The sequence below is a fragment of the Hyperolius riggenbachi genome, chromosome 3, assembly GCF_040937935.1.
Source record: "Hyperolius riggenbachi isolate aHypRig1 chromosome 3, aHypRig1.pri, whole genome shotgun sequence".
In the NCBI taxonomy this organism is placed as follows: Eukaryota; Metazoa; Chordata; class Amphibia; order Anura; family Hyperoliidae; genus Hyperolius; species Hyperolius riggenbachi.
In genome coordinates, this window is record NC_090648.1 from 515,654,061 (window position 1) to 515,681,932 (window position 27,872).

A 27,872-nucleotide genomic window follows, 5' to 3' on the forward strand; every position below is an offset into this window, starting at 1 on the left:
TGTGCTAGAAATATCATTTAGAAGCTAATGTAGATTCCTTTCGGATTCAGGCGTTTTTTCGAGCAACCATCACAAAATAATCTGTGAATTCGGTTTTGTTTTCCCAGAACTTCTCAGATTTTGTAGACCTTTCAAATTTCTCAACAACATATCCAGCCTTGCTCAATGACTCTCTGACAGAAGCTTCCGTCACAGAGAGGGCAGAGAACCTCACATCCCCCACCAAGTAGTACTGGCCTTCCAGAGCACTAGCTATGACTAGATGCCCTCCTGGCTTTAACAGTGTGCTGAGGTTCCTCAGAGCACTGACATAAGAGGCAAGGTCCTTACAAGCCGCCTCCAGGCACAGGCAGCTGAGGAGACAGTCTACTGGTGGTAGCACCACTGGGTCCATAGGGTTATCCTTCATTACGTCACATTTCAGGACCTGCTTGATGGAGTTTCTCAGGCCATCTTCTTTTTCTTTCCACGATACTCTGGAGGGGAAAAAAAAAAAAAGAATGTAGAAATCAAACTGATCAAATGAACTGAACGTTCTTAATTCTCGAGTCTACAGATGCCTCAGAGGTTGGCAGACACTGTCTCCCTTTGTCTCCTCTAAGTGTATTAACTATACAAGGATTTTTTTGGGCATCACTAGAAATGTTTTTTTTGTTTTTTTTTCACCCATCTTTACTGGATCATTTGTTGGTCTCCTTTAAAGGACACCTGAAGTGAGAGATTTATGGAGGCTGCCATATTTATTTCCTGTTAAACAATACCAGTTTCCCAGCAGCCCTGCTGATCTCTTTGGCTGCAGTAGTGTCTGGATCACACACCTGCCACATGCATGTGGCTAATACAGTCACACTTCAGTCAGAATTGAAACATGCTTGTTCAGGGTTTATGGCTAAAAGTTTTAGAGACACAGGATCAGGACTGTCAGGCAACTGGTATTGTTTAACCTCCTGAGCGGTATGGACGAGCTCAGCTCGTCCATCACCGCCGGAGGCTGCCGCTCAGGCCCTGCTGGGCCGATTTTCTTCAAATAAAGTGCAGCACACGCAGCCGGCACTTTGCCAGCCGCGTGTGCTGCCTGATCGCCGCCGCTCTGCGGCGATTCGCCGCGAGCAGCGGCGAAAGAGGGCCCCCCTAGCCGCCTGAGCCCTGCGCAGCCGGAACAAAAAGTTCCGGCCAGCGCTAAGGGCTGGATTGGAGGCGGCTGACGTCAGGACGTCGGCTGACGTCCATGACGTCACTCCGCTCGTCGCCATGGCGACGATCTAAGCAAAACAAGGAAGGCCGCTCATTGCGGCCTTCCTTGTTTATTCTGGGCGCCGGAGGCGATCGGAAGAACGCCTCCGGAGCGCCCTCTAGTGGGCTTTCATGCAGCCAACTTTCAGTTGGCTGCATGAAATAGTTTTTTTTTAATTAAAAAAAAACCCTCCCGCAGCCTCCCTGGCGATCTCAATAGAACGCCGGGGAGGTTAAAAGGAAATAAATATGGCAGCCTCCTTATCCCTCTTAGTTCAGGTATCCTTTAAATGAGACTGTCCTATTAGGTGCCCAACAGACCCCCAAATAAATGTTATTCAGTAAAACTGCCCCCATAAAGTTATTTGATAATGCAGGTGGTGTGGGGGTAAGGGGCAAGCGATTTCACCTCTTATAAAATAACCAACTTTATTTACGGAAAAATTACTTTAATTGGGAAGCGTCAAAAGCAATGCCTGACGCAGGATAATACTCGCTCCCTCCGTTTACTGTGTGATGTGGTCACGTGATGCAGGAGAATGGCTCTAACGCAGGATAATACTCGCTCCCTCAGGTTACTGTGTGATGTGGTCACGTGATGCAGGAGAATGGCTCTAACGCAGGATAATACTCGCTCCCTCCGTTTACTGTGTGATGTGGTCACGTGATGCAGGAGAATGGCTCTAACGCAGGATAATACTCGCTCCCTCAGGTTACTGTGTGATGTGGTCACGTGATGCAGGAGAATGGCTCTAACGCAGGATAATACTCGCTCCCTCAGGTTACTGTGTGATGTGGTCACGTGATGCAGGAGAATGGCTCTAACGCAGGATAATACTCGCTCCCTCAGGTTACTGTGTGATGTGGTCACGTGATGCAGGAGGATGGCTCTAACGCAGGATAATACTCGCTCCCTCAGGTTACTGTGTGATGTGGTCACGTGATGCAGGAGAATGGCTCTAACGCAGGATAATACTCGCTCCCTCAGGTTACTGTGTGATGTGGTCACGTGATGCAGGAGGATGGCTCTAACGCAGGATAATACTCGCTCCCTCAGGTTACTGTGTGATGTGGTCACGTGATGCAGGAGAATGGCTCTAACGCAGGATAATACTCGCTCCCTCAGGTTACTGTGTGATGTGGTCACGTGATGCAGGAGGATGGCTCTAACGCAGGATAATACTCGCTCCCTCAGGTTACTGTGTGATGTGGTCACGTGATGCAGGAGGATGGCTCTAACGCAGGATAATACTCGCTCCCTCAGGTTACTGTGTGATGTGGTCACGTGATGCAGGAGAATGGCTCTAACGCAGGATAATACTCGCTCCCTCAGGTTACTGTGTGATGTGGTCACGTGATGCAGGAGAATGGCTCTAACGCAGGATAATACTCGCTCCCTCAGGTTACTGTGTGATGTGGTCACGTGATGCAGGAGGATGGCTCTAACGCAGGATAATACTCGCTCCCTCAGGTTACTGTGTGATGTGGTCACGTGATGCAGGAGAATGGCTCTAACGCAGGATAATACTCGCTCCCTCAGGTTACTGTGTGATGTGGTCACGTGATGCAGGAGGATGGCTCTAACGCAGGATAATACTCGCTCCCTCAGGTTACTGTGTGATGTGGTCACGTGATGCAGGAGAATGGCTCTAACGCAGGATAATACTCGCTCCCTCAGGTTACTGTGTGATGTGGTCACGTGATGCAGGAGAATGGCTCTAACGCAGGATAATACTCGCTCCCTCAGGTTACTGTGTGATGTGGTCACGTGATGCAGGAGGATGGCTCTAACGCAGGATAATACTCGCTCCCTCAGGTTACTGTGTGATGTGGTCACGTGATGCAGGAGAATGGCTCTAACGCAGGATAATACTCGCTCCCTCAGGTTACTGTGTGATGTGGTCACGTGATGCAGGAGAATGGCTCTAACGCAGGATAATACTCGCTCCCTCAGGTTACTGTGTGATGTGGTCACGTGATGCAGGAGAATGGCTCTAACGCAGGATAATACTCGCTCCCTCAGGTTACTGTGTGATGTGGTCACGTGATGCAGGAGAATGGCTCTAACGCAGGATAATACTCGCTCCCTCAGGTTACTGTGTGATGTGGTCACGTGATGCAGGAGAATGGCTCTAACGCAGGATAATACTCGCTCCCTCAGGTTACTGTGTGATGTGGTCACGTGATGCAGGAGAATGGCTCTAACGCAGGATAATACTCGCTCCCTCAGGTTACTGTGTGATGTGGTCACGTGATGCAGGAGGATGGCTCTAACGCAGGATAATACTCGCTCCCTCAGGTTACTGTGTGATGTGGTCACGTGATGCAGGAGAATGGCTCTGACGCAGGATAATACTCGCTCCCTCAGGTTACTGTGTGATGTAATCACGTGATGCAGGAGAATGGCTCTAACGCAGGATAATACTCGCTCCCTCAGGTTACTGTGTGATGTGGTCACGTGATGCAGGAGAATGGCTCTGACGCAGGATAATACTCGCTCCCTCAGGTTACTCTGTGATGTGGTCACGTGATGCAGGAGAATGGCTCTAACGCAGGATAATACTCGCTCCCTCAGGTTACTGTGTGATGTGGTCACGTGATGCAGGAGAATGGCTCTAACGCAGGATAATACTCGCTCCCTCAGGTTACTGTGTGATGTGGTCATGTGATGCAGGAGAATGGCTCTAACGCAGGATAATACTCGCTCCCTCAGGTTACTGTGTGATGTAATCACGTGATGCAGGAGAATGGCTCTAACGCAGGATAATACTCGCTCCCTCAGGTTACTGTGTGATGTGGTCACGTGATGCAGGAGAATGGCTCTGACGCAGGATAATACTCGCTCCCTCAGGTTACTGTGTGATGTGGTCACGTGATGCAGGAGGATGGCTCTAACGCAGGATAATACTCGCTCCCTCAGGTTACTGTGTGATGTGGTCACGTGATGCAGGAGAATGGCTCTAACGCAGGATAATACTCGCTCCCTCAGGTTACTGTGTGATGTGGTCACGTGATGCAGGAGGATGGCTCTAACGCAGGATAATACTCGCTCCCTCAGGTTACTGTGTGATGTGGTCACGTGATGCAGGAGGATGGCTCTAACGCAGGATAATACTCGCTCCCTCAGGTTACTGTGTGATGTGATCACGTGATGCAGGAGAATGGCTCTAACGCAGGATAATACTCGCTCCCTCAGGTTACTGTGTGATGTGGTCACGTGATGCAGGAGAATGGCTCTAACGCAGGATAATACTCGCTCCCTAAGTTTACTGTGTGATGTGATCACGTGATGCAGGAGAATGGCTCTAACGCAGGATAATACTCGCTCCCTCAGGTTACTGTGTGATGTGGTCACGTGATGCAGGAGAATGGCTCTAACGCAGGATAATACTCGCTCCCTAAGTTTACTGTGTGATGTGATCACGTGATGCAGGAGAATGGCTCTAACGCAGGATAATACTCGCTCCCTCAGGTTACTGTGTGATGTGGTCACGTGATGCAGGAGAATGGCTCTAACGCAGGATAATACTCGCTCCCTCAGGTTACTGTGTGATGTGGTCACGTGATGCAGGAGAATGGCTCTAACGCAGGATAATACTCGCTCCCTCAGGTTACTGTGTGATGTGGTCACGTGATGCAGGAGAATGGCTCTAACGCAGGATAATACTCGCTCCCTCAGGTTACTGTGTGATGTGGTCACGTGATGCAGGAGGATGGCTCTAATGCAGGATAATACTCGCTCCCTCCGTTTACTGTGTGATGTGGTCACGTGATGCAGGAGGATGGCTCTAACGCAGGATAATACTCGCTCCCTCAGGTTACTGTGTGATGTGGTCACGTGATGCAGGAGGATGGCTCTAACGCAGGATAATACTCGCTCCCTCAGGTTACTGTGTGATGTGGTCACGTGATGCAGGAGAATGGCTCTAACGCAGGATAATACTCGCTCCCTCAGGTTACTGTGTGATGTGATCACGTGATGCAGGAGAATGGCTCTAACGCAGGATAATACTCGCTCCCTCAGGTTACTGTGTGATGTGGTCACGTGATGCAGGAGAATGGCTCTAACGCAGGATAATACTCGCTCCCTCAGGTTACTGTGTGATGTGGTCACGTGATGCAGGAGGATGGCTCTAACGCAGGATAATACTCGCTCCCTCCGTTTACTGTGTGATGTGGTCACGTGATGCAGGAGAATGGCTCTAACGCAGGATAATACTCGCTCCCTCAGGTTACTGTGTGATGTGGTCACGTGATGCAGGAGGATGGCTCTAACGCAGGATAATACTCGCTCCCTCAGGTTACTGTGTGATGTGGTCACGTGATGCAGGAGAATGGCTCTAACGCAGGATAATACTCGCTCCCTCAGGTTACTGTGTGATGTGGTCATGTGATGCAGGAGAATGGCTCTAACGCAGGATAATACTCGCTCCCTCAGGTTACTGTGTGATGTGGTCACGTGATGCAGGAGAATGGCTCTAACGCAGGATAATACTCGCTCCCTCAGGTTACTGTGTGATGTGGTCACGTGATGCAGGAGAATGGCTCTAACGCAGGATAATACTCGCTCCCTCAGGTTACTGTGTGATGTGGTCACGTGATGCAGGAGAATGGCTCTAACGCAGGATAATACTCGCTCCCTCAGGTTACTGTGTGATGTGGTCACGTGATGCAGGAGAATGGCTCTAACGCAGGATAATACTCGCTCCCTCAGGTTACTGTGTGATGTGGTCACGTGATGCAGGAGAATGGCTCTAACGCAGGATAATACTCGCTCCCTCAGGTTACTGTGTGATGTGGTCACGTGATGCAGGAGAATGGCTCTAACGCAGGATAATACTCGCTCCCTCAGGTTACTGTGTGATGTGGTCACGTGATGCAGGAGAACGGCTCTAACGCAGGATAATACTCGCTCCCTCAGGTTACTGTGTGATGTGGTCACGTGATGCAGGAGAACGGCTCTAACGCAGGATAATACTCGCTCCCTCAGGTTACTGTGTGATGTGGTCACGTGATGCAGGAGAACGGCTCTAACGCAGGATAATACTCGCTCCCTCAGGTTACTGTGTGATGTCGTCACGTGATGCAGGAGAATGGCTCTAACGCAGGATAATACTCGCTCCCTCAGGTTACTGTGTGATGTGGTCACGTGATGCAGGAGAATGGCTCTAACGCAGGATAATACTCGCTCCCTCAGGTTACTGTGTGATGTGGTCACGTGATGCAGGAGAACGGCTCTAACGCAGGATAATACTCGCTCCCTCAGGTTACTGTGTGATGTGGTCACGTGATGCAGGAGAACGGCTCTAACGCAGGATAATACTCGCTCCCTCAGGTTACTGTGTGATGTGGTCACGTGATGCAGGAGAACGGCTCTAACGCAGGATAATACTCGCTCCCTCAGGTTACTGTGTGATGTGGTCACGTGATGCAGGAGAACGGCTCTAACGCAGGATAATACTCGCTCCCTCAGGTTACTGTGTGATGTGGTCACGTGATGCAGGAGAACGGCTCTAACGCAGGATAATACTCGCTCCCTCAGGTTACTGTGTGATGTGGTCACGTGATGCAGGAGAATGGCTCTAACGCAGGATAATACTCGCTCCCTCAGGTTACTGTGTGATGTGGTCAAGTGATGCAGGAGAATGGCTCTGACGCAGGATAATACTCGCTCCCTCGCTCTGACGCAGGATAATACTCGCTCCCTCAGGTTACTGTGTGATGTGGTCACGTGATGCAGGAGAATGGCTCTGACGCAGGATAATACTCGCTCCCTCAGGTTACTGTGTGATGTGGTCACGTGATGCAGGAGAATGGCTCTAACGCAGGATAATACTCGCTCCCTCAGGTTACTGTGTGATGTGGTCACGTGATGCAGGAGAATGGCTCTAACGCAGGATAATACTTGCTCCCTCAGGTTACTGTGTGATGTGGTCACGTGATGCAGGAGAATGGCTCTAACGCAGGATAATACTCGCTCCCTCAGGTTACTGTGTGATGTGGTCACGTGATGCAGGAGAATGGCTCTAACGCAGGATAATACTCGCTCCCTCAGGCTACTGTGTGATGTGGTCCACGTGATGCAGGAGAATGGCTCTAACGCAGGATAATACTCGCTCCCTCAGGTTACTGTGTGATGTGGTCACGTGATGCAGGAGAATGGCTCTAACGCAGGATAATACTCGCTCCCTCAGGTTACTGTGTGATGTGGTCACGTGATGCAGGAGAATGGCTCTAACGCAGGATAATACTCGCTCCCTCAGGTTACTGTGTGATGTGGTCACGTGATGCAGGAGAATGGCTCTAACGCAGGATAATACTCGCTCCCTCAGGTTACTGTGTGATGTGGTCACGTGATGCAGGAGAATGGCTCTAACGCAGGATAATACTCGCTCCCTCAGGTTACTGTGTGATGTGGTCACGTGATGCAGGAGAATGGCTCTAACGCAGGATAATACTCGCTCCCTCAGGTTACTGTGTGATGTGGTCACGTGATGCAGGAGAATGGCTCTAACGCAGGATAATACTCGCTCCCTCAGGTTACTGTGTGATGTGGTCACGTGATGCAGGAGAATGGCTCTAACGCAGGATAATACTCGCTCCCTCAGGCTACTGTGTGATGTGGTCCACGTGATGCAGGAGAATGGCTCTAACGCAGGATAATACTCGCTCCCTCAGGTTACTGTGTGATGTGGTCACGTGATGCAGGAGAATGGCTCTAACGCAGGATAATACTCGCTCCCTCAGGTTACTGTGTGATGTGGTCACGTGATGCAGGAGAATGGCTCTAACGCAGGATAATACTCGCTCCCTCAGGTTACTGTGTGATGTGGTCACGTGATGCAGGAGAATGGCTCTAACGCAGGATAATACTCGCTCCCTCAGGTTACTGTGTGATGTGGTCACGTGATGCAGGAGAATGGCTCTAACGCAGGATAATACTCGCTCCCTCAGGTTACTGTGTGATGTGGTCACGTGATGCAGGAGAATGGCTCTAACGCAGGATAATACTCGCTCCCTCAGGTTACTGTGTGATGTGGTCACGTGATGCAGGAGAATGGCTCTAACGCAGGATAATACTCGCTCCCTCAGGTTACTGTGTGATGTAATCACGTGATGCAGGAGAATGGCTCTAACGCAGGATAATACTCGCTCCCTCAGGTTACTGTGTGATGTGGTCACGTGATGCAGGAGAATGGCTCTAACGCAGGATAATACTCGCTCCCTCAGGTTACTGTGTGATGTGGTCATGTGATGCAGGAGAATGGCTCTAACGCAGGATAATACTCGCTCCCTCAGGTTACTGTGTGATGTGGTCACGTGATGCAGGAGAATGGCTCTAACGCAGGATAATACTCGCTCCCTCAGGTTACTGTGTGATGTGGTCACGTGATGCAGGAGAATGGCTCTAACGCAGGATAATACTCGCTCCCTCAGGTTACTGTGTGATGTGGTCACGTGATGCAGGAGAATGGCTCTAACGCAGGATAACACTCGCTCCCTCAGGTTACTGTGTGATGTAATCACGTGATGCAGGAGAATGGCTCTAACGCAGGATAATACTCGCTCCCTCAGGTTACTGTGTGATGTGGTCATGTGATGCAGGAGAATGGCTCTAACGCAGGATAATACTCGCTCCCTCAGGTTACTGTGTGATGTGGTCATGTGATGCAGGAGAATGGCTCTAACGCAGGATAATACTCGCTCCCTCAGGTTACTGTGTGATGTGGTCACGTGATGCAGGAGAATGGCTCTAACGCAGGATAATACTCGCTCCCTCAGGTTACTGTGTGATGTGGTCACGTGATGCAGGAGAATGGCTCTAACGCAGGATAATACTCGCTCCCTCAGGTTACTGTGTGATGTGGTCATGTGATGCAGGAGAATGGCTCTAACGCAGGATAATACTCGCTCCCTCAGGTTACTGTGTGATGTGGTCACGTGATGCAGGAGAATGGCTCTAACGCAGGATAATACTCGCTCCCTCAGGTTACTGTGTGATGTGGTCACGTGATGCAGGAGAATGGCTCTAACGCAGGATAACACTCGCTCCCTCAGGTTACTGTGTGATGTGGTCACGTGATGCAGGAGAATGGCTCCAACGCAGGATAATACTCGCTCCCTCAGGTTACTGTGTGATGTGGTCACGTGATGCAGGAGAATGGCTCTAACGCAGGATGATACTCGCTCCCTCAGGTTACTGTGTGATGTGGTCACGTGATGCAGGAGAATGGCTCTAACGCAGGATAATACTCGCTCCCTCAGGTTACTGTGTGATGTGGTCACGTGATGCAGGAGAATGGCTCTAACGCAGGATAATACTCGCTCCCTCAGGTTACTGTGTGATGTGGTCACGTGATGCAGGAGGATGGCTCTAACGCAGGATAATACTCGCTCCCTCAGGTTACTGTGTGATGTGGTCACGTGATGCAGGAGAATGGCTCTAACGCAGGATAATACTCGCTCCCTCAGGTTACTGTGTGATGTGCTCACGTGATGCAGGAGGATGGCTCTAACGCAGGATAATACTCGCTCCCTCAGGTTACTGTGTGATGTGGTCACGTGATGCAGGAGAATGGCTCTAACGCAGGATAATACTCGCTCCCTCAGGTTACTGTGTGATGTGGTCACGTGATGCAGGAGAATGGCTCCAACGCAGGATAATACTCGCTCCCTCAGGTTACTGTGTGATGTGGTCACGTGATGCAGGAGAATGGCTCTAACGCAGGATAATACTCGCTCCCTCAGGTTACTGTGTGATGTGGTCATGTGATGCAGGAGAATGGCTCTAACGCAGGATAATACTCGCTCCCTCAGGTTACTGTGTGATGTGGTCACGTGATGCAGGAGAATGGCTCTAACGCAGGATAATACTCGCTCCCTCAGGTTACTGTGTGATGTGGTCACGTGATGCAGGAGAATGGCTCTAACGCAGGATAATACTCGCTCCCTCAGGTTACTGTGTGATGTGGTCATGTGATGCAGGAGAATGGCTCTAACGCAGGATAATACTCGCTCCCTCAGGTTACTGTGTGATGTGGTCATGTGATGCAGGAGAATGGCTCTAACGCAGGATAATACTCGCTCCCTCAGGTTACTGTGTGATGTGGTCACGTGATGCAGGAGAATGGCTCTAACGCAGGATAATACTCGCTCCCTCAGGTTACTGTGTGATGTGGTCACGTGATGCAGGAGAATGGCTCTAACGCAGGATAATACTCGCTCCCTCAGGTTACTGTGTGATGTGGTCACGTGATGCAGGAGAATGGCTCTAACGCAGGATAATACTCGCTCCCTCAGGTTACTGTGTGATGTGGTCACGTGATGCAGGAGAATGGCTCTAACGCAGGATAATACTCGCTCCCTCAGGTTACTGTGTGATGTGGTCACGTGATGCAGGAGAATGGCTCTAACGCAGGATAATACTCGCTCCCTCAGGTTACTGTGTGATGTAATCACGTGATGCAGGAGAATGGCTCTAACGCAGGATAATACTCGCTCCCTCAGGTTACTGTGTGATGTGGTCACGTGCTGCAGGAGAATGGCTCTAACGCAGGATAATACTCGCTCCCTCAGGTTACTGTGTGATGTGGTCATGTGATGCAAGAGAATGGCTCTAACGCAGGATAATACTCGCTCCCTCAGGTTACTGTGTGATGTGGTCACGTGATGCAGGAGAATGGCTCTAACGCAGGATAATACTCGCTCCCTCAGGTTACTGTGTGATGTGGTCACGTGATGCAGGAGAATGGCTCTAACGCAGGATAATACTCGCTCCCTCAGGTTACTGTGTGATGTGGTCATGTGATGCAGGAGAATGGCTCTAACGCAGGATAATACTCGCTCCCTCAGGTTACTGTGTGATGTGGTCACGTGATGCAGGAGAATGGCTCTAACGCAGGATAATACTCGCTCCCTCAGGTTACTGTGTGATGTGGTCACGTGATGCAGGAGAATGGCTCTAACGCAGGATAACACTCGCTCCCTCAGGTTACTGTGTGATGTAATCACGTGATGCAGGAGAATGGCTCTAACGCAGGATAATACTCGCTCCCTCAGGTTACTGTGTGATGTGGTCATGTGATGCAGGAGAATGGCTCTAACGCAGGATAATACTCGCTCCCTCAGGTTACTGTGTGATGTGGTCATGTGATGCAGGAGAATGGCTCTAACGCAGGATAATACTCGCTCCCTCAGGTTACTGTGTGATGTGGTCACGTGATGCAGGAGAATGGCTCTAACGCAGGATAATACTCGCTCCCTCAGGTTACTGTGTGATGTGGTCACGTGATGCAGGAGAATGGCTCTGACGCAGGATAATACTCGCTCCCTCAGGTTACTGTGTGATGTAATCACGTGATGCAGGAGAATGGCTCTAACGCAGGATAATACTCGCTCCCTCAGGTTACTGTGTGATGTGGTCATGTGATGCAGGAGAATGGCTCTAACGCAGGATAATACTCGCTCCCTCAGGTTACTGTGTGATGTGGTCATGTGATGCAGGAGAATGGCTCTAACGCAGGATAATACTCGCTCCCTCAGGTTACTGTGTGATGTGGTCACGTGATGCAGGAGAATGGCTCTAACGCAGGATAATACTCGCTCCCTCAGGTTACTGTGTGATGTGGTCACGTGATGCAGGAGAACGGCTCTAACGCAGGATAATACTCGCTCCCTCAGGTTACTGTGTGATGTGGTCACGTGATGCAGGAGAATGGCTCTAACGCAGGATAATACTCGCTCCCTCAGGTTACTGTGTGATGTGGTCAAGTGATGCAGGAGAATGGCTCTAACGCAGGATAATACTCGCTCCCTCAGGTTACTGTGTGATGTGGTCACGTGATGCAGGAGAATGGCTCTAACGCAGGATAATACTCGCTCCCTCAGGTTACTGTGTGATGTGGTCAAGTGATGCAGGAGAATGGCTCTAACGCAGGATAATACTCGCTCCCTCAGGTTACTGTGTGATGTGGTCACGTGATGCAGGAGAATGGCTCTTGAGAGCTTTTAAATAAATACAGTTGCATTTAAGAGTAAGTACCCTCGTATTTTACACAATCTAATTTCCTTCCAATATCCATGTCAGCACACTACGGGGTTAATCCCGCCCTCTAACACCTCCAGGACGTGTCTATATAAATCTTGAGCTCTCCCTTAGCTGGTGCTTTTTTTTCCTGTCCTCCTCCAGGACTGTCTTTTTTTTTTTTTTTACCATTTTTGTTCGTTTTTTGAAAATTATATTTTGTGTCCTACCGGCTGGTTTCTTGGCAGCCACCATGCTGAGCCTTGAGCGTGAAGCCCCGCTGTTTTACCTTAAATAGGTATAAGTGGTGGTCCCACTCTTTCTGCTGGTCTTTCTGGGGGTACTCTTCTTCTCTATGTGAGGCCGCATACGCTGTAAACCGGCGTACATCGGATTGGGCAGCATCATACACCGTATGCGTACCAGCCTGGGACGCTTGGTCACTTCCGGGAGGAAGTGACGTCACTTCAGGAAGTCCTAGCGCGGCCGGCGCAGAAGCCTTCAATACTCGGCGTGCGGGACGCTGGAGCGGTGTTTTCGCTGGAGAGAACAACAGGAGGGTGCGCTCTCTGTCCCCGCGCGTCCAGAACGACAACGGCTAAGTGTAGCAACAAGTAGGTCATCCCTATAGATTTGGGCCAGCGTAATGGCTATTTCAGAGGGATAGGCTGCACAGTACAAATTTGTTTATTTCGGATGGCTACATATGATGTGTGTTGTTTCTAGGTGGCTGTTCCTAGAGGACTTCAGTGAGCTGTGTGACCCTGCATAGACTGCAGTTAGCGGCAAAGCTCTACGAATTACCTTAGATCAAGGTACAATTGTTTTTCTTCTGGTGCTACGCATTTTCTATATTGCACGGTACTTAAGTAATATAAGACAAAACTACTTATATATATTCACATAGGTTCTACTTGTCACCTATGGAAGACAGCAGTATGGCCTCTCCTGCCCATAAAACAGACCAGCCAGACAAAGATAGGTAGGACATGAAGAAGATTTTTGTTGAATTTTTGTTGAATTTTTTGTTTTTCAAGGCTAGAAGACACAGGACTTTTTCCTTATATATGTTTTTTTTTCCTCTCTCTTCTGTTTCTCCCTCTGCAGTCTCTCCCAACCGGAAGAAAAGCCTTCAACATCAAATGATGATGCTGCCTCAAAGTCGAGTAAATCTCGATCAAACAGGGGCGCTCAGAAGCACGCTCAACCTCAGGGCGGAAGTAAAAAATGCTGGGCTTGTGGGAAAAGATGCATGCCAGGAAAGCTAGTCTGTACAGAATGTTTCTACTCGATACCTGTAGAGGAGGAACCTATGGATCATCTAACTACTATAGTAAAAGAGATTGTGCAGCAGTCACTAGCGGAGCGCTCTAATACAAGTAGACCAGCAAGACCGAATAGGGATGGTGATACATCTGAAGATCCCGACCAAGCGAATGAAGAGGACAATCTGCCAGTAGGTTTCGAGTTTTCGCTGGTCGCACCATTTGTCAGGTCCATTAGGCAGGCCCTAGAATGGGAGGAAGAAGAAGAACCCCCGGCAAAAAAACGTTTTTTCCCGCACCTCAAGAGGAAGCCAGTGATGTTTCCGCTGATGGAGGAAATAACTGAGTTGGTGCAGGATGAATGGTCTAAACCAGAGAGAAAGGTATCCATGTCCAACCGGTTCTCAAAGTTATACCCAGTTGACGGCAACATAGTACAACAGCTTAGTGCCCATCCAACAGTGGACGCCTCAGTAATGCGCCTAGCCAAGCACGTGACGCTACCTCTGGAGGATGCGGTATCCTTTCGGGAACCGTTAGAGAGGAAAGTCGACGTGGATTTGAGAAAAGCGTATTCTACCATGGGCGCATTGTGCAAACCCGCCATCGCTTTGACCTCTGTATCCCGTGCATTGAGAGTCTGGACGGACAATTTGGAGGGTGCGATTAAGGCAAACGTTGATCGTGAGACACTAGTAAAAGCATTAGAGGAGTTCAAGCTAACTTCAGACTTTGTAAGTGAAGCGTCCATAGACATTATTAGATGTGCGGCAAAGGCCATTCTACATACTATCACTGCTAAGCGAGCAATGTGGCTAAGACCGTGGTCAGCAGACACCAATTCAAAAACATCATGGTGTAAAATTCTGTAAGATGGAACGAACTTGTTCGGAGCCAAGATGGATACAGCTATAGCAAGAGTGACCAGAGGCAAGTCTGGATTACTGCCCCAGGATAGACGGCAGAAGAGGACCAGGCAAAATGATAGAAGATCTTTTCAAAGATCAGGAGACTATAAAGGTGCAAGACCAAATCAGTCCTTTCGTAAAAACTGGCGAAGCACGCAATCCAGTCTGTCAAGGTTTAATAAGCAGAAAGCTTCAACGTCCACTTCACACCCAGCAAAAACCTTCTGAGGTTTTCCCTGCCCACCTAGAGCCGGTAGGGGGACGGCTCCCTCCAGAAGTTTGTACAACTGTGGGCACAAGAGATAAAAGACCCTTGGGTCATAAACACATTACGCTGGGGACATTGCTGGAACTTCAAGACAGAACCTCACTTACCATACTTCAAGGCCACGGCCATCCCAAGATCCCCTCAAAAGTTAGAGATCCTTCACAGTTACGTACAGGAACTATGGGAAAAAGGAGCAATAATGGAGGTACCGGAGCTGGAGAGGTTTCAGGGACTCTATTCCCCCCTGTTTTTCGTGGCCAAAAAGACAGGTCAAATCAGACCAGTGCTGGACTTACGTTTTTTGAACGAACACATAGCTCAAGAAAAATTCAAGATGGAATCACTCCAGACGATAATTCCAACAATTTAATTACAGGACTGGATGTTGGCAGTAGACTTGGCCGATGCCTATCTACATATACCGATAAGACACTCGTTCCAGAAATATCTCCGCTTCTCTGTAGGGCATGTTCACTACCAGTTCAAGGTGTTACCCTTTGGGATCTGCACAGCCCCAAGGACGTTCACGAAGGTGCTGATCACGATTATTGCGTCCCTGAGATGTCAGGGGTTGCACGTTCATCATTATCTGGACGATATATTACTAATAGCCTCTTCGGAGATCGCCCTAATCCAGCACAGGAAGGTCCTCCTGGACACTCTACAGAGATTCGGCTGGATCATCAACTGGCAGAAAAGCAAGCCTCAGCCGGTGCAGAGAATTTTATTCTTGGGAGCGATGTTAGATACGAAAGAGAATGCGGTCAGCTTACCTCCAGAGAAAGCAGACTCTATTATTCGAAAAATCACTGCAATAGAGGAAAAAAGGAAGATCTCAGCAAGGGAATGCTTGGCGCTACTAGGAGTATGTACTGCCACAATTCTAATGGTCAGATGGGCAAAGTGGAACATCAGAATGATTCAAAGCTCTTTTCTCGACCAATGGAACGGGAGAGATTACGATCAGGAGATCAGGATTCTGAACCATGTGAGAGAGGAATTACGCTGGTGGAAAGACGTCAGAAATCTCTTCAATCATCATCACATAGCGGTAGAGAAGCCGGTCGTGATAATGACAGACGCCAGCCACTGGGGCTGGGGGGCACATTTGAGCAAGGACTTTGCACAGGGCAAGTGGAGCCTACCTGCAACAGACGTCCCAGCAAATGTGCTAGAGATGAGAGCTGTAGGGAAAGCTCTGCAATACTTTGCAGCGAAGATCAGAGGCAGGAGGGTACTCATGAGAACAGGGCAAGTAGTCGCCTACATTCAGAACCAAGGGGGCACCAAGAGTCATACTCTCTTAAAAGAACTGGAGCCGATCATGACATGGGCACAAGACAACTTAACATCCCTCCACGCAGTGCACGTCCCAGGAATACAGAACACTGTGGCGGATTCACTGAGCAGACATTGGAATGGAGTCTGAAGAAGGAAATTTTTCTGATGATATGCAAGAAGTGGGGAACGCCCCAGGTAGACCTAATGGCGACGCCAAGAAATACGAAATGCGCCCAGTTTTTTTCGAGGTACAAGTACCCGCAGGCGGTGGAGTGGGATGCGCTATCGATCCCATGGAATTTCGAACTTGCATATATATTCCCTCCGATACCGATGATTCACCAAACTCTGAAGAAGATAGAACAGGAACAAACAACGATCATTGCTGTTATACCTTACTGGCCTCGCAGGCCCTGGTTTCCTCTACTGCAGAAACTGTTAGTACAACCACCAATACAATTGCCTTGCCCAGAGGATCTTCTGTCGCAGAACGGAATCTCGCATCCACACCCAGAACTGTTAAATCTGACGGCATGAAAGCTGAGAGGGAGAAGCTAGTCGCACTAGGATGCTCAGAGGAAGTGATAGATACCCTCCTCAAAGCACGGAAAGCAACTACCAATCTTACCTACCATAGAACATGGAGCAAGTTTGTGGAATTTTTGAAACAAGGGGGGACCTCGTTGGAGCAGGTTACTGTTACAACCATACTCGGTTTCCTGCAAAGAGGCTTCAAGATAGGATTGAGTCTTAGTACAATTAAGACGCAGATATCTGCAATATCAGCAATAACACACAAGAGGTGGGCGATTGAACCATTAGTAATGCAGTTCATTCAGGCAGTGACCAAGATCCGACCACCAACAAGAAACTGGTATCCCCAGTGGGACTTACCTTTAGTCCTTAAAGCAATCTCAAGGGGGCCGTTTGAACCTACTGCAAGCTGTACGTTAACTAATCTAACTCTAAAGGTAGTTTTCCTCACTGCGATAACATCGGCCAGAAGAATATCTGAGTTACAGGCTCTGGGATGCGACCCTCCGTATATACAATTCTTTCCAGATAGAGTATTCCTCAGACCGATAGATCAATTTATCCCTAAGGTCGCAACGAGCTACCATTTCAATCAGGAGTGGAGCCTTCCGACGTTTCATGACCCATCAGCAGAGACTCCTAATTCATGGAATTTACCACAGTTGCTCAAGATATACATAGAGAGAACTAGTGACATTCGCAAATCCAGGAGACTCCCTTTCTGTATCCCTCTGGGATAAGAAATAGAGTCGGCCACGACCAAAACAATAGGATCATGGTTGGTGAGAACTATAAAGATGGCATACACCATTATGGGCAAGGAGCCACCAAGTGAGGTTTCGGCACATTCAACCAGATCGATTTCAGCATCTTGGGCGGCTTTCAATAAAGTTTCCCCTGAGATGATATGTAGAGCGGCTAATTGGGCCTCGGTTAATACGTTTATCACGCACTACAAGGTGGACCCAGGAGCGTTGTCCACTCTGCAGTTTGGGAAGGAAGTATTGTCTACAGTGAAGTCAACTGTGACATAGTATAGATTGTGATGACTTATAAAGATATACATTAAAATTCAGTAATAATCATATGCTGTATCCCTCCCTTTTTACTGTTTGAGTATATGTACATCCCCGTAGTGTGCTGACATGGATATTGGAAGGAAAACGGAAAATTGTATACTTACCTGACGGTAATTTTCCTTTCCTTTCGATGTCCATGTCAGCATACGGAGTTCCCACCCAGCATGTCAGTCGGTATGTTGGGACTATCAAAAAAAGCACCAGCTAAGGGAGAGCTCAAGATTTATATAGACACGTCCTGGAGGTGTTAGAGGGCGGGATAAACCCCGTAGTGTGCTGACATGGACATCGAAAGGAAAGGAAAATTACCGTCAGGTAAGTATACAATTTTCCGTTATATACACATACTGTGTACGTGGGAGACGCTGTTTGCTTGGCAGTTTGAAACTGCTGTTATTTCCCACAATGCAACAAGGCTACCAAACCGGAAACTGTCAGCACCATGGTCATGACATCACACTGTGGGAGGGGTTTCACCACAATATCAGCCACACAGATTCCCCAGATCTTTTTGAGGGATTATTTGCTACTGACTGAAAGGTCCAGTCCTGGGTTAAGGTTCCTCTTTAAACCAACCAAGCAAGAGAGTCCACATATGGTGGAATGAGGGAACATTGAGTAATGCAAGGACACTGACATTAGCTTGAGGGGGAAGGGAGGGGGGGGGGGGGGCGGGGTCTCTGTAAAAATGTTTGGATCTGTCTCTGTATGGTTTGTCTGTCATATTTAAGAAGAAAAACCATGGATGAGATTATGGCCATTATTGTGGTGGATTGTTTTTCTGTAAGAAAGATTGTAGATTGTATTCTCTTTGTTGACATTAAAGTGCACCTAAACTGAGAGGGAGGGATATGAATATTTCCTTTTAAACAATACCAGTTGCCTGGCTGTCCTGCTGATCTCTTTGGCTGCAGTAGTGGCTGAATCACACACCAGAAACAAGCATGCAGCTAATCTAGTCAGACTTGAGTCAGAGCACCTGATCTGCATGCTTGTTGAGGGGCTGTGGCTAAAAGTATTAGAGACACAGGATCAGCAGGAGAGTCAGGCAACTGGTATTATTCTAAAAGGAAAAATCCACATCCTTCTCAGTTTAGGTTCCCTTTAACTTCCAAGAGCAAAATCAAATACAATCACATTTCTTCATGGTAACTGCAGTGGCTCTAGACCAATCATAGGAAAGCCAATTATCCTGCGCTTCCTAATTGGTGAGCTAGAGGTGTGGGCGGATCTCTGCCTACCTGCTCAGCACTGATGCAGTTTACAATCAGGTCAACCAGGTGAGAAGGTTTTAATACATTTATTAGGGGAAATTATATTAAAAAAAACTAGCTTATTGTTCATGTGTACACCCTTCGACTAACACTTTGTTAAAGCACCTTTTGATTTAATTACAGTCTTCCATTTTCTTGGTTACACAATTGCCAACAAATAAGGAGATTCCAAATTACCCCAAATAGAGATCATAGTTGGATTTTCCTGACATAAAGCCAAGGTTTGCAGAGAGCTAACAGAGCATCAAAGGGATCTCATTGTTGAAAGGTGTCAGTCAGGTTAAGGGCACAAAAAATGTCCACAGCATTTGATATACCACACAACACAACACAGCGAAGGAGAATATGGGACAGCAGGGACAGTGCCAAGAACTGGACGTCTCCTCAAATTGATGAAAACACAATACAAAAACTATGTAACAGATACAGAGACGCTAGAAGACTAAAAATGTCTAAAAAGTTTAAAATTTATGGAGGCAGTGGTGGGCTTACCTCCTCCAAACAGACACATTTGTTCTGCTAAACTTTGTTGGCATATCTTGTATTTACATACTCCAGGGGGAAATGCAATGCGTTTCACAGGTATGACCCCGCTTCATCAGGAAATAGGTAGGAGTAGGTACAGTGCAGGTTTGTAGCTGGGCCAAGCACCTCTGTTCACTAAGACAGACCTGCACTGTACCTACTCCTACCTATTGCCTGATGAAGCGGGGTCATACCTGAGAAACGCGTTGCATTTTCCCCTGGAGTATGTAAATACATTTTTTCTACTAAACGTTGTTGGCATATCTTGTGTCTGTTTGGAGGAGGTAAGTCCACCACTGCCTCCAGAAATTTTAAACAACATTTTTATTCTTCTGGCATCTCTGTATCCCTGTTATAATGGTCTAAGTCCACCCTTTTCCTGATCTACGGAGAGCAACTTCTTATACCTGAGTGGGGTCAGGTCTAATCTCCCCACCTGATGTTACAGTGGTTGCCTTTGAGATAACCCTGCTTTGTGAGTATATTTAAATTTACTCTACCAACTTCATCCCATATTACCAGTACATACTACACTATATTTGGCTCTTGGTGTCCATATCTTTGTCCTCTTAACAAGACAAAAACTGGTCAGAAAGGCTGCCTAGAGACCGATAGCGACACTGAAGGAGCTGCAGGAATTTCTGGCAAGTACTGCTTGTGTACTACGACAATCTGCCTTATTCTCCATAAATCTCGACTGTGGGGAAGGGTTACAAAACAGAAGTCTTTCTTTTCTTATCATTGACCCCTGTGGCTAGGGTCCAATTCGGTGCACTCCCCCCTTCCCCTGTATGTTTGTCAGCATGCAGACAGCTTATGCTGGTGTATGCGCATGGTGCACATGGACACATAACATTAGCTCCCTTGTGCGATTGGTAAGATGCACTGTCTTTCCCAGGAGAGGAAGTTAGGATGTGTGCTCCTAATCCATTGATAGGTTTGATGCAATGAATGTGTTTGCATGTCTGTACTATGCATGTTACAGGGCCAGAGTTAGGACACCTATGTTTACCTGGGTACTTCTGCGCAGTATAGGTGATTAAGCATAAGAATGCATTCTTCTGTGAACTAAAACCCTGGCTTTTAATTTAGCTGTAGGGATAACAGTTGTGCCTGGATGAGTGAATCTGTGAATGCAATTGTTTGAACATTTGCATGTGAGTGTGCGAAGGGTTAATAGATTTTTGCTGTTTTCTAGCCACACCCCCTTCAGCACCTCCCTTTCCCTAATAATTTATTTCATGTCCTAACTAGAGGCGATGTGCCTGGATATATGTATGTTTATTCTTATCATTGACCCCTGTGGCTAGGGTCCAATTCGGTGCACTCCCCCCTTCCCCTGTATGTTTGTCAGCATGCAGACAGCTTATGCTGGTGTATGCGCATGGTGCACATGGACACATAACATTAGCTCCCTTGTGCGATTGGTAAGATGCACTGTCTTTCCCAGGAGAGGAAGTTAGGATGTGTGCTCCTAATCCATTGATAGGTTTGATGCAATGAATGTGTTTGCATGTCTGTACTATGCATGTTACAGGGCCAGAGTTAGGACACCTATGTTTACCTGGGTACTTCTGCGCAGTATAGGTGATTAAGCATAAGAATGCATTCTTCTGTGAACTAAAACCCTGGCTTTTAATTTAGCTGTAGGGATAACAGTTGTGCCTGGATGAGTGAATCTGTGAATGCAATTGTTTGAACATTTGCATGTGAGTGTGCGAATGGTTAATAGATTTTTGCTGTTTTCTAGCCACACCCCCTTCAGCACCTCCCTTTCCCTAATAATTTATTTCATGTCCTAACTAGAGGCGATGTGCCTGGATATATGTATGTTTATTCTTATCATTGACCCCTGTGGCTAGGGTCCAATTCGGTGCACTCCCCCCTTCCCCTGTATGTTTGTCAGCATGCAGACAGCTTATGCTGGTGTATGCGCATGGTGCACATGGACACATAACATTAGCTCCCTTGTGCGATTGGTAAGATGCACTGTCTTTCCCAGGAGAGGAAGTTAGGATGTGTGCTCCTAATCCATTGATAGGTTTGATGCAATGAATGTGTTTGCATGTTTGTACTATGCATGTTACAGGGCCAGAGTTAGGACACCTATGTTTACCTGGGTACTTCTGCGCAGTATAGGTGATTAAGCATAAGAATGCATTCTTCTGTGAACTAAAACCCTGGCTTTTAATTTAGCTGTAGGGATAACAGTTGTGCCTGGATGAGTGAATCTGTGAATGCAATTGTTTGAACATTTGCATGTGAGTGTGCGAAGGGTTAATAGATTTTTGCTGTTTTCTAGCCACACCCCCTTCAGCACCTCCCTTTCCCTAATAATTTATTTCATGTCCTAACTAGAGGCGATGTGCCTGGATATATGTATGTTTATTCTTATCATTGACCCCTGTGGCTAGGGTCCAATTCGGTGCACTCCCCCCTTCCCCTGTATGTTTGTCAGCATGCAGACAGCTTATGCTGGTGTATGCGCATGGTGCACATGGACACATAACATTAGCTCCCTTGTGCGATTGGTAAGATGCACTGTCTTTCCCAGGAGAGGAAGTTAGGATGTGTGCTCCTAATCCATTGATAGGTTTGATGCAATGAATGTGTTTGCATGTCTGTACTATGCATGTTACAGGGCCAGAGTTAGGACACCTATGTTTACCTGGGTACTTCTGCGCAGTATAGGTGATTAAGCATAAGAATGCATTCTTCTGTGAACTAAAACCCTGGCTTTTAATTTAGCTGTAGGGATAACAGTTGTGCCTGGATGAGTGAATCTGTGAATGCAATTGTTTGAACATTTGCATGTGAGTGTGCGAAGGGTTAATAGATTTTTGCTGTTTTCTAGCCACACCCCCTTCAGCACCTCCCTTTCCCTAATAATTTATTTCATGTCCTAACTAGAGGCGATGTGCCTGGATAGATGTATGTTTATTCTTATCATTGACCCCTGTGGCTAGGGTCCAATTCGGTGCACTCCCCCCTTCCCCTGTATGTTTGTCAGCATGCAGACAGCTTATGCTGGTGTATGCGCATGGTGCACATGGACACATAACATTAGCTCCCTTGTGCGATTGGTAAGATGCACTGTCTTTCCCAGGAGAGGAAGTTAGGATGTGTGCTCCTAATCCATTGATAGGTTTGATGCAATGAATGTGTTTGCATGTCTGTACTATGCATGTTACAGGGCCAGAGTTAGGACACCTATGTTTACCTGGGTACTTCTGCGCAGTATAGGTGATTAAGCATAAGAATGCATTCTTCTGTGAACTAAAACCCTGGCTTTTAATTTAGCTGTAGGGATAACAGTTGTGCCTGGATGAGTGAATCTGTGAATGCAATTGTTTGAACATTTGCATGTGAGTGTGCGAAGGGTTAATAGATTTTTGCTGTTTTCTAGCCACACCCCCTTCAGCACCTCCCTTTCCCTAATAATTTATTTCATGTCCTAACTAGAGGCGATGTGCCTGGATATATGTATGTTTATTCTTATCATTGACCCCTGTGGCTAGGGTCCAATTCGGTGCACTCCCCCCTTCCCCTGTATGTTTGTCAGCATGCAGACAGCTTATGCTGGTGTATGCGCATGGTGCACATGGACACATAACATTAGCTCCCTTGTGCGATTGGTAAGATGCACTGTCTTTCCCAGGAGAGGAAGTTAGGATGTGTGCTCCTAATCCATTGATAGGTTTGATGCAATGAATGTGTTTGCATGTCTGTACTATGCATGTTACAGGGCCAGAGTTAGGACACCTATGTTTACCTGGGTACTTCTGCGCAGTATAGGTGATTAAGCATAAGAATGCATTCTTCTGTGAACTAAAACCCTGGCTTTTAATTTAGCTGTAGGGATAACAGTTGTGCCTGGATGAGTGAATCTGTGAATGCAATTGTTTGAACATTTGCATGTGAGTGTGCGAAGGGTTAATAGATTTTTGCTGTTTTCTAGCCACACCCCCTTCAGCACCTCCCTTTCCCTAATAATTTATTTCATGTCCTAACTAGAGGCGATGTGCCTGGATATATGTATGTTTATTCTTATCATTGACCCCTGTGGCTAGGGTCCAATTCGGTGCACTCCCCCCTTCCCCTGTATGTTTGTCAGCATGCAGACAGCTTATGCTGGTGTATGCGCATGGTGCACATGGACACATAACATTAGCTCCCTTGTGCGATTGGTAAGATGCACTGTCTTTCCCAGGAGAGGAAGTTAGGATGTGTGCTCCTAATCCATTGATAGGTTTGATGCAATGAATGTGTTTGCATGTCTGTACTATGCATGTTACAGGGCCAGAGTTAGGACACCTATGTTTACCTGGGTACTTCTGCGCAGTATAGGTGATTAAGCATAAGAATGCATTCTTCTGTGAACTAAAACCCTGGCTTTTAATTTAGCTGTAGGGATAACAGTTGTGCCTGGATGAGTGAATCTGTGAATGCAATTGTTTGAACATTTGCATGTGAGTGTGCGAAGGGTTAATAGATTTTTGCTGTTTTCTAGCCACACCCCCTTCAGCACCTCCCTTTCCCTAATAATTTATTTCATGTCCTAACTAGAGGCGATGTGCCTGGATATATGTATGTTTTTTCTTTACAAAGAGGATCATCCAAGCCCAGCTACAATTTACAAAAAGTTCTTCAGAGGACATCTGAAGTAAGGGATGAGGAGCCTAAAATGTGACACTATCTAGCAGGACCACCTACTTGTTCCCTTCCAGTTGGCACACATATTTCACCACCGGACTCCAGTTAAAAGCTTCCGGTTGATTGGTCAGCCATGCTTTAAACACCTCACGGTTCTGGTCAGTGAAGTCAGAAGCGATGATGTTCTCAAAAGCTTCACAAGCCGACAGGAGTTGATAGATGGTCGGGCCAGAGCTAATATCGATTAGAGTCTCACCTTTCACTTTTCCTGCACAAATTAAACATTTGAAGTGACAGTGATATGATAATGCAAAATCTAATATACAAAAGTTTGCTCTTTGCATGAGACATCATGAAACAGTATGGCTGTGTCCTATTCCCTCTACCCCTGAGAGTCCATGGCCTGCTGTGGGCTCCCTGGCTTGAACCAACCTCCCTCTTGCATGCAGTCGTAGTAATCCCAAAGATCACACACTGATGTGCAACAGAGGTGGTGGGCACAGAACCAAGTAGCTAAAGTCCATACAAGTATTCAAAGAAGGTCACCACACCACATTAACTGGAATTTTCATTGTTTCGAAACCACACAGGGTCCCTTTTGTCAATAACACTTGTGCCTTCACAAAGGAGACCCTGTGTGGCCCTGAAACGATCATCGTTTTTACAATCAATTATGTGTATATGGTGATGAAACATTAAAACGGACCTTCTTTAGATACACGTATTCCAGTCCGACTTTATCATAACAGCACACACTTCATGATGCTTAAACTGTGGTCAGCTACATCTATGTAAGATTGCGTGCAATCAGACGCTTCTGTCTAGATCGAGAAATGAGACTTTGGCCCATACGCAATAAACTTTTTCTCCTAGATTACATTTTCATAATTGTCAATAAAATTGCATTTTAAACCACCAAGTAGCAAGAAAACACTCAAAATAATGTTGATAGCACTTTTTAACAACTTTTTGGTACTTTTTCAATTGGAAAGAGCTCAAAAGTTATTTTAAATAGAAGAGGAAAACAAATATCTTCTTGGAGAAAACTAAAGAGAAAAAGTTAATTGCATATGGGCCTGTGGCTCGTTTTATTCACATTTTCTCCTAAGCTTTCTCGTAGGTGACAGTTTCACACCGTATTAATAAAACCAGCAAGCAAGAGAATACGCAGAGTAATTTTGACTGCAATTGAAAAAGTGCCAAAAAGTAGGTGAAAACATACAGACTGCCGAAAAAATATCTCCTAAGAAAAATCTTAGAGAAAAGTGAATGAAATGAGGGCCTGTGACTCTATGCAATAAACCAAGATGGTCTGATATGTTGAACTTATCTGATTTTTCTTCCTTAGCACTTAAATGTTTTTGTCTTAAAAACATATTGGCCTCAATTCTGGTAGGGTTATCAAACAAATTACCTCATGTGAGGTAATTTACGGTCATGTTAGCACATAATTTACCGATCAGTTTAAGACCTGCCTGTACCTGGAGGTAAAGTCAATTTGTGTGCATTTGGCAGTTTGTAGTGGAGTTCCTATTGCTGTTTTAGTGCCGTTCCTATTCAGGCTGTGTAATAGAAAAGAATATTAGAAATAAAACTCCAAATATTTACTGATTTTTTTTTCTTAGGTTGCTATATAATCAAATACACCTTTCCCCTTCAAAAAAAAACAACAACCAAACAAAAAAAAAAAAAAAACATCTTCCAAAGACTATCCTAACTCATTGAAGACAATTGAAGACAATTAAAGACTACTATTATTTATTTACTGCATGCTTACCGCTGAAATACCTCATGTTTTACCTCACTTTATGCATTCACCTCATGTTCGGAAATGGAGAAAAATCTTTCAGTATTGCTAAAAAAGATGAAAATACCTCATGATGAGGTAATTTATCTACAAAAAAATATATACCTCGCATAGCTACAAAAATTGAGGCCAATATATAGGGTGTCAGCATGATTAAATTGTAAAAGGAGCACTGTCCTATTTTGTAAGTGTATAGCATCAACAAATTTTACCTGAATTGAAAATCTCAGCCAAGTTTGTGAGCACAAACTGCAGGTATTCATTTTCCGAAGTATCACCACCGCTCGTAGAATAATACGTTTTCAGGTAGACCTGGGGGTCGAAAAGCTTCTGGTAGTCCCCTGGGCCAGAGAAGTCAGACATGGTGCTCCCTAGATCGACACCTTCTGGGGAAGTTGTGCACGTACAACAAATTGTTCTAGAAAATCCTTCAAGAGCTCCAAAAGCCGAGCATTACCGAAAAGTCAGAAATCTGACCACAGAGAGGTAACTAAGTATAGTTTCCACAAGATATTTCACTGGTTGGACTTGAAAGCAGAAATTAATGAATTGTTAACCAGCTTACAGATGTATGACACGAACAAGGCATAAAAATATCTGAGCATGAAGAGCGGTAATCTTTACCATATAGACAAACACATAACTTAGATAAGGTGTCCATGGAAAACTATGTGGTCCAGAGTGCATATACGCAAAGGTCAGTGACATAACTAGAAGTCATGGACAACTACAGCAACATTTTGATGGGCGCCCCAGACCTGGGCATGACAGCGCAAGGACAGTGTCCCTATGCAGATAAGCAGATGTGGCAATCTATACTCACATGCAATGTACCATGATACAGAGCATTCAGCAAGTGAGAGGGACGTGTAAAGTCACAGGTTGTCAAAATGAAAAGGGTAGTGAAACATTACTACTTGGAAGCCTGTCTGTTGGTGCCTCCAACATAACCCAGCAGCATCATGATGTGCTTTACCAAAAAGCAGACGGGCACCTCTCCAGTCCCTGCTTAAAGGAGTCATCAGCCAAATCATACTTCCCCATGATATACTACTAACCTGGGGCTTCCTCCAGCCCCTTGCAGCCAACATGTCCCATGCAGCATCTCCACTCCCAGCCGCTGGCCCCGGGGTCCCTGCCAGTACAAAGGCCGACCTCGAGGTCGTCCTCTACTGCGCCTGCACGAGCGCCATTCTCAATCAAGTCCATGTTGTCCGCAGCGTACTGTGCAGGCATAGAACTACTGCACCTGTGCTGTACACTGCAGGCAACGTGGACTTGATTGACAGCAGCGTTTACGCAGATGCTTTAGAGGTCGGCCTCTGCACTGGCGGGGACCCCGAGGCCAGCGGCTGGGAGTGGAGATGCTGCATGGGACATGTTGGCTGCAAGGGGCTGGAGGAAGCCCCGGGTAAGTATATCATGGGGAAGCATAATTTGGCTCACAACTCCTTTAACTCTGCTGCCCGCCTCATCCACCTCTCCTCCCGCTCCTCTGAGGCAGCCCCTCTCTGCCAATGTCTCCTGAACTCTGCTGCCCGCCTCATCCACCTCTCCTCCCGCTCCTCTGAGGCAGCCCCTCTCTGCCAATGTCTCCTGAACTCTGCTGCCCGCCTCATCCACCTCTCCTCCCGCTCCTCTGAGGCAGCCCCTCTCTGCCAATGTCTCCTGAACTCTGCTGCCCGCCTCATCCACCTCTCCTCCCGCTCCTCTGAGGCAGCCCCTCTCTGCCAATGTCTCCTGAACTCTGCTGCCCGCCTCATCCACCTCTCCTCCCGCTCCTCTGAGGCAGCCCCTCTCTGCCAATGTCTCCTGAACTCTGCTGCCCGCCTCATCCACCTCTCCTCCCGCTCCTCTGAGGCAGCCCCTCTCTGCCAATGTCTCCTGAACTCTGCTGCCCGCCTCATCCACCTCTCCTCCCGCTCCTCTGAGGCAGCCCCTCTCTGCCAATGTCTCCTGAACTCTGCTGCCCGCCTCATCCACCTCTCCTCCCGCTCCTCTGAGGCAGCCCCTCTCTGCCAA

The 27,872-nt window shown here is 47.2% G+C and overlaps 1 protein-coding gene across 1 annotated transcript; it reads right to left on the minus strand.

The window, feature by feature from the left end:
• Positions 1 to 46: 46 nt before the first annotated feature.
• LOC137562443 (nicotinamide N-methyltransferase-like) lies at positions 47 to 26,213 on the minus strand. The gene is made up of 3 exons (XM_068273789.1): positions 26,063 to 26,213; positions 24,104 to 24,311; positions 47 to 476 (listed from the first exon to the last, which is right to left on the minus strand). The coding sequence occupies exons 1-3, from the start codon at positions 26,211 to 26,213 to the stop codon at positions 47 to 49; spliced, it is 789 nt and encodes a 262-aa protein (XP_068129890.1).
• Between the last annotated feature and the right edge of the window lie 1,659 nt (positions 26,214 to 27,872).